General features: G+C 44.1%; 1 protein-coding gene across 1 annotated transcript in view; it reads right to left on the bottom strand.

Annotated features, from left to right (window-relative positions):
* Positions 1-3,734: 3,734 nt before the first annotated feature.
* The window catches only part of LOC122926661 (carbonic anhydrase-related protein 10-like), a 493,040-nt gene continuing 482,357 nt past the window's right edge, over positions 3,735-14,417 (bottom strand). Inside the window, exons 8-9 of the mRNA XM_044278105.1 lie at positions 4,918-5,083; positions 3,735-3,763 (exon numbers count right to left, since the gene is read on the bottom strand). Of these exons, the coding sequence (XP_044134040.1) occupies positions 3,735-3,763; positions 4,918-5,083 (195 nt within the window). The remainder of the gene's footprint in view (positions 3,764-4,917; positions 5,084-14,417) is intronic.

The raw sequence follows: 14,417 nt of genomic DNA on the forward strand, positions 1-14,417 counted from the left end.
CACTTATGTGGGAGTTTAGAGAGCAGCCAAGCAAGTGTGCATGATGGGAGATGTAGTTTCACAACACCTGGAGTGCCGGAGGTTGCTGACCCCTGCCTTAGAACAACTTGAAATATTTTCGAGATCACAGAAGTCAATTTGTTTTGCCCTATAGTTACCTTGATCAAGTTTTTTACTGTTAAATATTGGAACACATTTTGACTTAGGCATCAACCACACAGAATAAGCCATGGTCAGCCCAGTACTGTATATTATGCCATATTGTTATTATTACGTCCTCTGGAACATGGTAAAATTATTTTGTAACTAGCAGAATGACCAGGCTTCGGCACGGATATATTTCATCTATTTCATGTAGTTTGTGTATGTCATTAAAAGATATAGACAGTATCCCCCTTAACAATCACGTCTACAGCAACCTGTCCCTTAACACTGACCTCTATAGTGAACCGCCCCCTTAACTGTGACCTCCACAGTTCCTTGTCCCCTTTACAGAGATCTCCACAGTGCCCACCCCCTTATCAGTGACCTCCACAGCAGCCCGCCACTTTAACAGTGACCTCCACAGCATCCTGCCCCTTCATCAGTAACCTCCACAGTACCCCATCTCCTTAACAGTGATTTCCACAACACCCCGTCCCCCTTAACAGTGGCCTCCAAAGCAATCTGCCCCTTAACACTGACCTCCATAGTGGACCGTACCCTTAACCTTTAACCTCCACAGCAGCCTACCCTAGGGTGGCTAGAAGTCCGGTTTTAGGCCGGACAGTCCGGCTTTCAGACTCCCTGTCCTTCGTCCAATGCAGGGCCTGGACGGATACAGGGATGCTCTTTTGAACAGCTCACTCTTTTGATCATTAGCTGCAGGGAGAAAGTCATCCCTCTCTCGATCCTCTGCAGCTGCCAGAATTTTTTTTTCCTTCATTTTTCAATCCCCGTCGACTGCGGAGTGGAAGGGGGCATAGCTTAGCGTGACCTGAGGGTGGGGTTTTTAAGTCTGTCTTTTGAGGGTGGCCTGAATGGCCACCCTACCTGCCCCTGAACTGTGACCTCCACAGCACTCCGCTCCCTTAACAGTGTCATCCACATAGGGTGGCCAGATGTCTGGTTTTATGGCTCCCTGTCCTCCGTAGGGCCTGGATGGACACAGGGATGTCCACCCTTTAGTAGCTCATGCTCAGACAGCAGCACTGCGCTTTCTGAGCGTGAGCTGCAGCAACTGACTGAGGCTTCTCTCACCCCCAGTAAGTCACTAGAGCCACAGACATGGCTCCCTGTGGCTAAACTGAGGGAGAGAGAAGCACCACGGCTGCCCCCAACTCACCTTCCATTCAAAAAGTTCTTCCCTCTCCTCCCCCTGTTTTTTCTTGACCCTGCAATGGGGGTGTGGCTTCACCGGCCTCGGTGGCGTGGCTTCACAGAGGTGAGTGTGGCCGGTGAGGTCTGGCTTTTTGGGGTCAAGCCAGTGGCCACCCTACGTCCACAGCGCCCTGCCCCTTTAAAGCTGACCTACAGTAGTAAAGAAAAATGGCTGGGTTGTTATGGAAACCTGGTGTAAAACTGTGTATGTGGATACTAAGGACCTGCAGGCTTCTATTGGCTAATGTAGGTCATGTGATGTGGCATATTTCCATTTTTGGGGAATATCGCAGGAATGGTATGTGCTCGAGAGCTGAGACCCCCACAAGATTTCTTTCCAGGTAGCAAGGGATGTGGATACCAAGTTTAGTTGAAATCAATTGTTGCATTTTTGAGTGATCGCGGAACATACATACATACATACATACGTCCTTCTTTATTTTTTATAGATAAATAACAATAGTGGTAAACAGGGGTGCATCTAGTCTTTCTGCTGCCTGAGGCGAAAACTGAAATGGCGCCCACCACTCCCCAATGTCAATTTCTTCACCTAACCCCTTCCCTTCAGCCCATGGCCCTTCAGCTTCCCCTCTCTTGACCCTACCAGGTTCTGCCTGAGGCGATCGCCTCACCTGGGCTCATTGGTGATGCACCCCTGGTGGTAAACTATTGCTCCACAGAAATGTATGGGCACCATATTGCAGCTACTTAAGCGTCAAGGTTTGGGTGTTTGCAAATGCCCCCACACTCACACATATGTTAAAATTTTCGATTCACACAGACAGCTGTGCAAAAGGTTTTACATTAAAGTCAAAGGGGAAGACCACAGTGCATGTAAAACACACAAATGTAAGATTGTATGTGACCACAATTTGGTATTCCATACAGATATTTTCTTAGAAATGTTAATTTTAGAGGTACCCGGACCCAGACTTTTTCACCATGGTGACATCATCGTGCACATTGCAGGTCCTTTGGCAGGTCCTGATGAATGAAGATAGAAGAGACTACTGCATTGCAATCAGTTGGATGAGGTGATTTTTTTTAACCCCTAAATGGCCATATTCTTTTGCATTTTGTCTTAAGAATCCAAATTTTTATCCGAAGTTATAACTGAAAATAATAAAGTGAAGTTCGGGTCCCCATTGACTTCAATGGGGTTGGGGATCAAGTTCGGGTCCTGACCTCAAACTTTGACCTGAAGCCCCTTCGAACCCGGGGAACCCGAATTTCCACGGGTTTGCTCATCCCTAATCATGGCAAAACTGTAACAACAGCTGTAACAAGTGCTGTGCGCACTGCATCACCATTTACACAGCATGCTCTCTCAATTAAAAAAATGAGGTAGAAAAGTGGTTCACTCATTGAGTACTGCTACTGAACAAGGCCTAAAATCTCGAATCTTTACATATTTTGTGAATGAGATTTGCTAAACACTCATTAGGGAGAGTTCACATCACCGTTATTTTACAGTTCTTCTGATCCATCAGAAGAACAGAAAAAAAAAAACAGGATCCTGTAAAAAAAATGTATCCACATTTGGCATCTGCTTGAGTCAATTCCATCTTTCTTTTAGACTGAAAAAAAGTCCTGCGTGCAGTGCAAATTGTATTATGTTCTGTCCTATGCAAACCTAGGTTCTTCAGTAACAGCAAAGCTGGCAGAAAAGATACAGTTTGCTAACGTTTATTTGAACACTTTCTATGTATTATCAGGAGCACCTTCACCCTTCAAACACATTCTTTCCTTTTATACCTTATCATAACCAAAAGAGTCCTAGTATAAGTTATTGGTTCCTTTTATTCTTACACAATATGATTACTCAATAAAAGTGATTAAAAAAAATCTGTAATGTAGAACGTTTATTTTATTGTTAGCAACATAAATGTTAGAAAGTGTGAATTTACAGCTTTTCCATATTGTTGCCTTCACCTGCTGATCACCTACATGCTTTTCATTAAATGAGATCACAGACCGGGGATTAATGCAGGCAAGTTCATTTAACAGAACAGAGCAATTCTGCACAGTGTGTACTTTCACACAAGCATTTTCAGGAAACGTTCATTTCAGTGCATTTCCTAGATGTTGAATAATTTATCAGGACTTGTGTTTGGAATTACATTGTTTCCTCTTAAAATAATTTATAGAGGGGATATCTTCAACTTTATTAAGTCCTGTGCAGAATGGAGATTAGAGTGCTGGCAGTCAGCTTTAGCTTCTTCCCTAATAGTACACATTGTATAGCGGCATCTTCTCTTGTGGCATTTATTTATTTATTTTCATAAAAAATGTTATTAATACTCCCATTCACTCCGTACTTGTGAAAAAAGTTGTTTTGGGATTTTGGCAGGTTAGAACAAAGTAATAGAAATTTTTCAGTTCTTGGAAGACGGAGGCCTGTCCACTGTAATGGGAGAAAAGAGATATGTATGAGCTAAAACAGAATGTAAAAAGAAATATATTTGTTTCCATGAACTTTAGGCCAATATATTGTATATGCCAGATTCGGTCATAAATGTTTTATAAAGTTATTACCCACATATATTCGTGCAGGCGTACATAGAGTGGAGGCATACATAGAGAGGAGTGGATCCCATACCAACCTTTTGGTGCGGCATTAACACTACCAAACTCCTAATGAACTGCGATGGGAGGGCTTGGCGATTGTTTGTCTACTTATCTCCTTCCTATGATCATTTTATCAATTCTTAAATGGGCTGTGCCATTAAGACAACTTATCCAAAGAATAAGCGATAAGTGTCTGATTTGCTAAAGTCAGACTGCTGGGGCCCCCCACTGAATACAAGAATGGTTCCCCGTTTGAATGTAGTGCTGGTCATGCATGCCTCTCCATTCAGATTTATGGAACTTCTAGACATAGCTAAATGCTTGTACTTGTAAGTGGAAAATGACTGGCTGTAGTTGATCAATCATTCCATAGACTTGAATTTTTGTGCCATAAAAGAAATCTCATTTTTGGCAGACAATAACCTACAGTACCTTCAGCCATCATGAATAGAGATGAAAGAATCCATTGTATAAATTTGAGTTGCATCTGAATTCCAATGCCAATTGGAGCACTTTCAATTTGGGTAGAATGTTTTTGGACCCGAATCGAACCCAAATTGAATTTTGTGTGATTCACTCATCTCTACTCATGAATGATCATTCACATATATATTCTGAGTGATGGTTTGCAAAAATTTATAAATTAAACCATTTTGACCAACATGGGCAGGTTTAGGCATCTCTTGGGGTTTGTCCAATTTCACAAACCCCAAGAGATTGTATCTTCTGACATTACATATATTAAAGAATATCACTATTTCCTGCTTCACTTATGTGCATGTGTTTTCTACATCACTAAAAGTGAAACAAACATAATTACGAACTTCAGCTGCTGATCTTATTAACTAATTTACTAAGTTACTGATTTGCTATAGTGATTTTGTACATTTTTAGAGGAACACCTTTTTTGGAGTCATTCTGTGTTTTGTCAGTACCAATCTTTTTCTTATTTTCCCAAATCCTAATTAGATATGAAGGGTTTATCCATACCATGAAGTTTGTAGTTTGCTCCTTTACATTTTCGACCTGGTTTACTGAAATCAAGATTTCCTCTTAGTCCTCGGTGGAAAAGTGGTTGCACTGGGCGGAAGTTGTCACTCATACTTTGGAAAATCTGTGATGGTTGGTTTTGGCTCAGAAGTCGAAGGGAGTGCATCTTCATGTGAAATAATAAAAAAAAAGAATACATAAGAAATAATTAAAAGACTTAAAACATAAGAATGTTTTTGAAGTTTACTTGAAGTCAAATATAGTACATATCATGACCATTTCTACAGATATGGAATAGTCAAAATATAGTACATACATATCAATTGAAATTGTCTTTGTCTTGTTTTATATGGAAAATCATGATATGTAAAGCTTGATCTGATATGCCTTCTGTATCGTCTCATCTAAGGAACCTTAAGTTTATAACACATATTAATTAGCTTATCTTCTGCCTTAATTTTGAATTCTGGTGCAATTCTGGTTCACAGTGTCATATCTTAAGCCATGCCCTGCTAAGCCACATCCCCCAGACAGTCACACGAGATAAAGTATATAAAACATATATACTTATAGATGTGATGTAAGAATTTTGGTTCACTCTTTAGTCACTTAACCTCTTAATGCCCAGCGCTGTGCATGTACAATGCAGCAGGAAGTGGTTTGCCGCCCAGTGTAAATGTACAGCGCAACAAATCACCGGTCACCTAATTGCACAATGTCTGCTCTGCTCAGCAGGCAGCCATTTTAGCTAAGAGCTCCAGGAGGTTTTTCTGCCATTCTGCAACCCTTGATCTCTGCAATTAGGTGGTCTGTGCAAACCGAGCAATCGCAGTTCCTGCACAGCAAAAGCCGGTGACGGAGCTCCAGCAGGGGTCAGGAGGGGATGACTGATGCTTAACCAGACAGCAACGGTCACCCTTGAGGTCAGGCAGAGGACACCAATGTTTGGGATCCTCTGCCAGCGCTGCATTGCTGGTACAACTGCTCCAGCCAATGGCAGTGCTACAGGAACAGGAGGAATCAGGAGGAATCAGCCCTACTTTGCACCCATGCAGTAGAATATGAGCACATTTCGGGTGTTTTGATAAATTCAGAAGGAAATAGGTAAGACATTTTGGAGTGCATTTTGTCTTGTTATCTCTTGTGAGAATGAAACATTTGGGCCTAAAGCCTAATTTTCTTGTAAAATATGTAATTTTACAGTTTCATGGACAAGTGCTTCTAAATTCTATGAAACACCTATTGGGACAAAATGCTCACTACACCCCTTGAAATATTCCTTGGGGGTTGTATTTTCCAAATTAGGGTTACCAGTCTTCAAATGCGACATTGCACTTAAATTGTTCCAGTAAAACATGCCTTCCAAAATCCATATGGTGCTACTTCCCTTCTAAGTCCTTTGGTGGGCCCATACAGCAATTTACAACCACATATGGAGTGTTTCTGTAAACTGCAGAATTAGGGTAATAAATATTGAGTTTTGGTTGGCTGTTAACCTTTGCTGTATTATAGTAAAAAAAAGGATTGAAATTGAAAATCTGCAAAAAATAAATTGAAATTTCTCCCATATTTTCCTTTAATTCTTCTGAAACACCTTTAAGGGTTAACAAAGTTTGTAAAATCAGATTTGAATAACTTAAGGGGTGTAGTTTCTAAAATGCTTTATTGGTGCTTTCTATTAAGTAAACCCCACTAAGTAAGTTCATTACTGAATTGGTCCATAAAAAAATGGATTTTGGAAATGTTCTTGAAAATGTAAAAAATTGCATCTAAGATCCTATAACAAAATAAAGTGATTTTATAAAATAATGCCTACATTAAGTAGACATATGGGTAATGTAAAGTAATGACTATTTATGTGGTATCACATATGCCTTAGGCCCCATGCACACGGCCGTGTTTCACAGCCGTGTGCGGGCCGTGGAACCGCGGCCTGGATCCCTCCTGAGAGCAGGAGCGCACGGCGTCACTGGTTGCTATGACGCCGTGCGCTCCCTGCTGCCGGCACAGTACAGTAATACACTGGTATAGATCATACCAGTGTATTACTGTACTGTGCCGGCAGCAGGGAGCGCACGGCGTCATAGCAACCAGTGACGCCGTGCGCTCCTGCTCTCAGGAGGGATCCAGGCCGCGGTTCCACGGCCCGCACACGGCTGTGAAACACGGCCGTGTGCATGGGGCCTTAAAAGCAGAAAAAATGAAATTTTGGAAATTGCTACTTTTTCCAACTTTTTGGTAAATTTTGTATTTTTTTAATATAAATAAAGGTGAAACATATTGACTTCAATTTACCACTGTCATGAAGTACAATGTGTCATGAGAAAACAATCCCAGAATGGTTTGGAATTGGTAGTAAAGTGTTCCTAAGTTATTGCCACATAAATTGACACATGTCAAATTTGCTAAATTAGGCCTGGGCAGGAAAGTGAAAACTGGCCCAGGGTAGAAGGGGTTAAAGGGGCACTAAACTTAAAAGATACACAAAAATAGCTCAACAATTCCACCTTTCAACTCCTTTTATTTGATCCTACTTTTTTATATTACAGTCAAAACTGAAAAATATACAATAAATCTTTCTCTGCCTGTCACAATACCATGAAGAAATGTCCCTCATCCTCCTCACTGTCCTGTGTCTGGCTGAGAGCCAACTGCCTGGAGCAGAAGCTCCCCCTCTTCCCTGTCTGCAGCTGGACAAAATGATAGTCAATCCCTGCCCTTTTAACCAGTCTGTGTGCGCCTGTGTTTGAGGAGCATACAGAAAATGCTGAAGGCTGACAGCAACTTTTATCATTTATTTCTAGGTTTGGTATTGCTTTAAAAGGAGGTTCCATACAAACCACAAAACTTCAAGGTGATTTTTTAACATTTGTAATAATTTATAGTAGAGAACACATTATTGCTTTAGCATTAGCTGCTGCAGAACCTCTTAAATAACAAGAGGAAGTCTTGTTAAATCAGTGATTTAATAACATGAGCAACTTCTTCAGAACTATGGTCTGTGGCAGAATGAGTGTGCGACCATATACTGCCAAACAGTGTGTTTCCAATAAATTGGGCAGAAGCTGAAAATGTGATGGTATTTATTTTTTTTATTAATCTTTTATTATCTGTTATACAAAAACATAAACAATATACAATATCGCACCGTCCCAAAGGTCCATTACAATAATCATCCATGTATTCACATTTTAGCCCACCCCCCACCCGGTTGGAGAGAGAGAGAGAGAGAGAGAGAGAGAGAGAGAATTTCTCTCCCTTTCCCTTAGAGAGAGAGAAGAAAAAAAAAACTCAAACACCATGGCCCTGGATCAACCAATTCTTCTATATTATATCAGTTTTTTCATCTCTATCCCTGTATCACTCAAACGCCTGTTCCTGTTTGATCAGATTGAGCACTGCTTCCTGCCACTGTCCCACTTTTAATTTAAGATGTGTCATGACCCCCAAAATACAGACAGCTGGGTCTTCCAAAACTTGGATACCCAAAAATAATGATGTTATCTCTAGAATATCTTTCCAATACCTTAACAATTTAGGACATCTCCAAAAACAGTGCATAAGATCGGCCTTCTCACTCCTGCATTTTGGACACTTATCTGAGGCTCTAACCCCTATTTTCTTTAACGCCCAAGGAGATCGATGTAGCCTGTGGACGATAAAAAACTGGGAGATTTTATGTGAGGCCCTTTCTGACACCTTAATATAACTTCTAAGGACATCATTTCATTTTTCTTCCGTGAAAAATAAGAGCTCTTTTTCCCACTTTCCTCTGGCTAATATTATGATCCGTTCTTTCTTTGCATCCATCAAGATTCTAAATCTTTTTGCCGTAGTTCCTCTTTTTTCCCCTCCATTGGTAAATTTATCTATTCTATTTGATTGTTCTTTTTTATATTTATTTAAATTAACTGATGACCTAACGGTATTTTTAAGCTGGAGATACTTATAACTGTCCTTTTGGTGGATCCCAAACTCCCTTACTAAGGTGGCTAAGTGCTTCAATTTATCTTCCTCAAATATTTGAACTAGATCTTTTACCCCCTTTTTTTCCCAATCTATATAGGGTCTAATCATTTGTACGTCCTTTAAATTCATGTTCTTCCATATAGGTGTATACTGCAAGTACCCTTTAATATCCATTATTTTTTTAAGCTCCACCCATGTGTATTCCATTGAATTCATTATCCTATTGCCTGTGATATTTTTCCCCAGTGTTCCTGACTCCAAGACCTCTAAGTGATTCGTGTCCCCAATCCACCCCATTTTTATTAATTCCTCCCTCCCCACTGATCCTTTTAAACTTCCCTTTATCTGACTATATTGTGTTATTAAATAGTAAAAAAAAACAGTTGGGCACTCACTGCTAATCCACGTTCTTTTACTGGAAGCTGAAGAACGTCTCTCCTTAACCTGGGAGAAAGTGATGGTCTTACTGGCCCACAACACCCAACCTGAGTTCACTTATAATTTTTTTCAGCGTTTTGCTGCTTTTACTGTATGTGGCTATGTGTGGTCTCTATAACTTGATCTATGTTACGGACGTTTCTACCGAACTGACCACAGGTCATTCAACGTGAACTCACTGCATCATAGTGATCTAATTATAGCTACTGACCTGTAGTCTTCTGATGCTATTGTGAGTACGGGATGGGCTAGAACTCAGAGCACCATAGATCACTGTAACATAGTGAGTTCCTCTCTTATGAGCTGTGGTCCATCTAGGAAATGTGACCACACACGGACCAATTTGAGGACCACCCGTGACCATGTGAAAGCAGCTTGTGACGAAACCAACCTCGCCACAGTGTTTTGGAGGGGGCTGGTTGCTAGCCTCCTGCCTCAGGATTATGGCCCATACTAACTTTAAAGAAAACAGGCCGGCCGCACAGCTTAAATCTGTCTTTGGAATTGTGTTTATGTTATTATGCGTTCGGTTAAATTGTATGTTATGTGAGGGCACCCAGATAGCTAATATTATTGTATTCGTGTATTCTGAGTGCCATTCACCTAATGATATGCACTCAGACTTGAGCTATCTGGGGATATGTTAAATGTCTGTGTTTGCTGGGAGGGTGTGCCATTGTGTGTTTGGGTGGTGATTCCTGTCCTGTTGTCTCCACGTGTGTATTGGTGTTTTCCCTTTGTCCTGAGACATAATTGGATTGCTCCTCGGGTGTCGCCAGGCAGAGAGGAGGAAACCATGATGCATTGTGGGGATGTGTTGTGTCTGTGTATCCTGAATTTCTGCATATCTGTCCTGTGTCGCAGTCTCCATTCTGGTCCCCTAAGGGCGTGGCCACCAGATGGGGACCTGCATAAATACGGGCGGGTAGCCCTCAATAAAGTGTTCCTGTTTTATCCTTCATCATGCTGAGACTGGTGTTTGGATAACTGATCAAACTGGGGGATTGCTATACGCTGAAGATTTGCTATACTCCCCTGGCATAACTACTAGCTCTTGTAAGAGCTGTTCCTGCTCTCTGGCTGTAGGAGAGGTTCACCCACTGGAGCCTGGAGCCTTGTCGTAGGTCCAGCGTGGGTGGAGGACGGTGAGACCCCAACCAAGCTGCGGCGGTTCGTGGGGTCTGCAGGGCGTACGGTGTCAAGTGGAGTGCTTGGAGTCCTCGGAAAGCACTAGGAGCATCTATCGACGGAGGTACCCGGTCGGGGTGCTAGGAGATCCGTTACATTGGTGGCAAGCAGTGGGATGGCGTCCTAGTGTGAGGAGAAGCAGCTCGGAGACACCGTTCGTGGAGTATATTGAGGGCAACGCTAGTATCCGTACAGCGCCCCTGGCTACAGCAGGATGGAATCGGCTAGTCTTCGAACAGCGTTCCACTACGAGGAGGATGATGACCCGGACTGGAGGGATGCAGTCCGGAAAGGCGTCTGGCACGAGGCCCTGGAAGATGTACAGCGTCGGCGGGGCGAGTGTCTCCCCAGTGAGGAGCAGCAGTTGCGGATGCGAGTGGCCCTGCGAATGCCCCTTCTGGGAGAGGAGCCCCTGAATGAGTGGGTGACAGAACTGGAGAGCCTGGTATGGAAGGAGCTTTGGCTAGATGACGCCTACCAGGCACTCTGGTGGTATGTGATTCGGCACTCTCCCTGGATGGCTGAGCACGACAGACCCGAGGGTGAGGATTATGATGGCCCTGGCCTGTTGTTTGAGGCCTTCGCAGAACCGGAGTTCGGAGATGCTGGAGAGTCCCGGTTCTGGGATATCTATGACTACAGAGAGGCTATGCATGATTGGGCTACAGCGAGAGAGGTGAGACAAGACCTGGCATCTCTAGTCACAAAGGAGTGGGAGCTGGAGCAGGACTACCAATACTTCTTCAGCTCAATTCGGTCCCAATATACACTGCCAGAGAGCTGGGTGGCAGTCCCAGACCTACAACCCTACAGCTGGGAAGACCCGACTGAAGTATCCCCTGCTTCAGTACCAGCTACAGAGGTAGGGGTCCTCATAGACTGGTCCTGTGAGGAACCACAACAGGCAGGTGGAGAAGGGACCGAGGGCTCTCCACCGGGATGCTGGGATGCTGGCCCAGACCCTCAGCAGCAGCCGGAGTTGCCAGGTGTGGACGCAGGTGATCCTGACTCGCAAATGTTGAGGGACCTCACAGACTGGTCCTGGGAGGACCCACAGATGGCAGGTGGAGATGGGACCGAGGTCTCTCTACTGGCCCTACAGGGATGCTGGGCCGCCTGCCCAGATCTCCAGCGGCAGTGCATATCACAGGGAGAGGAGACAACCGGTCTCTCTCCCCAGCGGCAACCTGAGTTCCAGGGGGAGGAGATGCGGGGTCCCTCTGCCTTACAGCAACCAGAGTCCTGGGGAGGAGAGGCAACCGGCCTCACCTTCCACCAGCAGCCGGAGATACCGGGAAAAGGGGAACACAAGCCCCTCTGCATGGGCGCAGATGAGACCGCGGGCTCGGTGCCAGTCCTACAGGGATGCTGGACAGTCGGTCCAGATCCCCATCCATCTCCGCAGGGATACCAGGAGGAGGAGGTAAGCGAGCCCTCCCCTTCCCAGCTACTTCCCAACAGAGTTCTGGGGGCAGGGGATGAGCCTGTGCTACCCACTGATTTCTTCCCAGCGGAAGAGCTGGCATCAGGGCAGAGCGCCGTCAGGCCTCTGCCCTCCTCTATCCTCTTCTCCAGAGCCGGACATCCCACAGGCTACCCCAGCGGAAGTGCTGGCATCTGGGCAGAGCGCAGTCGGCCTCTGCCCTCCCCTATCCTCTACTCCAGAGCCGGACTTCCCACAGGCTACCCCAGCGGAAGAGCTGGCCTCTGGGCAGAGCGCAGTCGGCCTCTGCCCTCCCCTATCCTCTTCTTCAGAGCCGGACTCCCCACAAGCGACCCCAGCGGAAGAGCTGGCATCTGGGCAGAGCGCAGTCGGCCTCTGCCCACCAAGTACCTACAGCTCCAAGCTGGAGAACCACAAGGCAGCAAGGAGTCGCAGATGCCCACTCAACAGCTGGGGACATACGGAACAGAGCCAGGCCCCAAAATTCAACAGGTCCAGTATGGGGTTGTGGTTGGACTGCCAGACTAACTCAGGTACTGACCGTGAGGTCAGGTATCTGGTTAGTCTTCCCTGGAAGGGGGAGATGTGTGACGAAACCAACCTCGCCACGGTGTTTTGGAGGGGGCTGGTTGCTAGCCTCCTTGCCTCAGGATTATGGCCCATACTAACTTTAAAGAAAACAGGCCGGCCGCACAGCTTAAATCTGTCTTTGGAATTGTGTTTATGTTATTATGCGTTCGGTTAAATTGTATGTTATGTGAGGGCACCCAGATAGCTAATATTATTGTATTCGTGTATTCTGAGTGCCATTCACCTAATGATATGCACTCAGACTTGAGCTATCTGGGGATATGTTAAATGTCTGTGTTTGCTGGGAGGGTGTGCCATTGTGTGTTTGGGTGGTGATTCCTGTCCTGTTGTCTCCACGTGTGTATTGGTGTTTTCCCTTTGTCCTGAGACATAATTGGATTGCTCCTCGGGTGTCGCCAGGCAGAGAGGAGGAAACCATGATGCATTGTGGGGATGTGTTGTGTCTGTGTATCCTGAATTTCTGCATATCTGTCCTGTGTCGCAGTCTCCATTCTGGTCCCCTAAGGGCGTGGCCACCAGATGGGGACCTGCATAAATACGGGCGGGTAGCCCTCAATAAAGTGTTCCTGTTTTATCCTTCATCATGCTGAGACTGGTGTTTGGATAACTGATCAAACTGGGGGATTGCTATACGCTGAAGATTTGCTATACTCCCCTGGCATAACTACTAGCTCTTGTAAGAGCTGTTCCTGCTCTCTGGCTGTAGGAGAGGTTCACCCACTGGAGCCTTGTCGTAGGTCCAGCGTGGGTGGAGGATGGTGAGACCCCAACCAAGCTGCGGCGGTTCGTGGGGTCTGCAGGGCGTACGGTGTCAAGTGGAGTGCTTGGAGTCCTCGGAAAGCACTAGGAGCATCTATCGACGGAGGTACCCGGTCGGGGTGCTAGGAGATCCGTTACATTGGTGCAGCTGTTTTGGTTATTGTGGACAACAAAACCCCTTTTTATGATACAATCTGGTATATACCAGCATCTTAACATGCAATAAAGTTTTTTGACACCCAGAACTACTACTTCAAAATTAATAAACTTCCAAATCGTACATATATTTATTTCATTCATTTATATAAGGCTGACTTATTCCATAACACGTTACATAGATTGTTATAGCTCACTGTCCCCACTTGAGTTTATGATCAAAATTCCAAAGTAATCTATAAGTATGTTATTTTTGGTTTGTGGAAGGAAACCGCAGTACCTAAATTAAAGGAGACCCATGCAAACAAGGAAACCAAATTTAATGCAGATGTTGCTCTTGGTCAGATTTTGAACCCAGGACTGTACCACAAGGATAAACAAAGGCTTGTCAAATCATGTTTTTTGTTACACTTTATCTATAATTTTGTCAATTTTGTAGTTGTCTCCAATTCAGAACATTTTTCAAAAAGTGTGATTTGTGGACAAATCAATTCTACACAAATCAAATGTGATTTGATTTGCCTGTAAATTAGTTTATGACATTCTAAAGTCTCCTAGATACAACATTTTACAGCTCTTAGATACAATGACAGCAATAGCAAATAATGCCAGAGTGACTCTGACATATATAACAGTAAATGCATGGTTGCTGGTGTTGAAAACAGCATGTTTATAAACACACTGCACCATCACATTTATTATGCTTTTTAAAATTAAAAACATTCCATAAATTGTCCTTAATTAGGAGCAGATGGTGTTTGAATACAATGGGGAAAAAGAGGTCGCCTGGTCAGAAATGTGGATGGCAGGGATCTGTTCGCTGAAAGCTGCAGCAAGCTGTGCATTCAGTATATCCTGGTAGTAAGACAATTTGGCCTCGCTTTCAGCAACATTTTGCTTTAAAAGTGAGAGTCTAAAAACATGGCTATTCAGTAGTAATCAGATTGCTTTATGG

Source organism: Bufo gargarizans, chromosome 2 (assembly GCF_014858855.1).
Source record: "Bufo gargarizans isolate SCDJY-AF-19 chromosome 2, ASM1485885v1, whole genome shotgun sequence".
Lineage (NCBI taxonomy): Eukaryota > Metazoa > Chordata > Amphibia > Anura > Bufonidae > Bufo > Bufo gargarizans.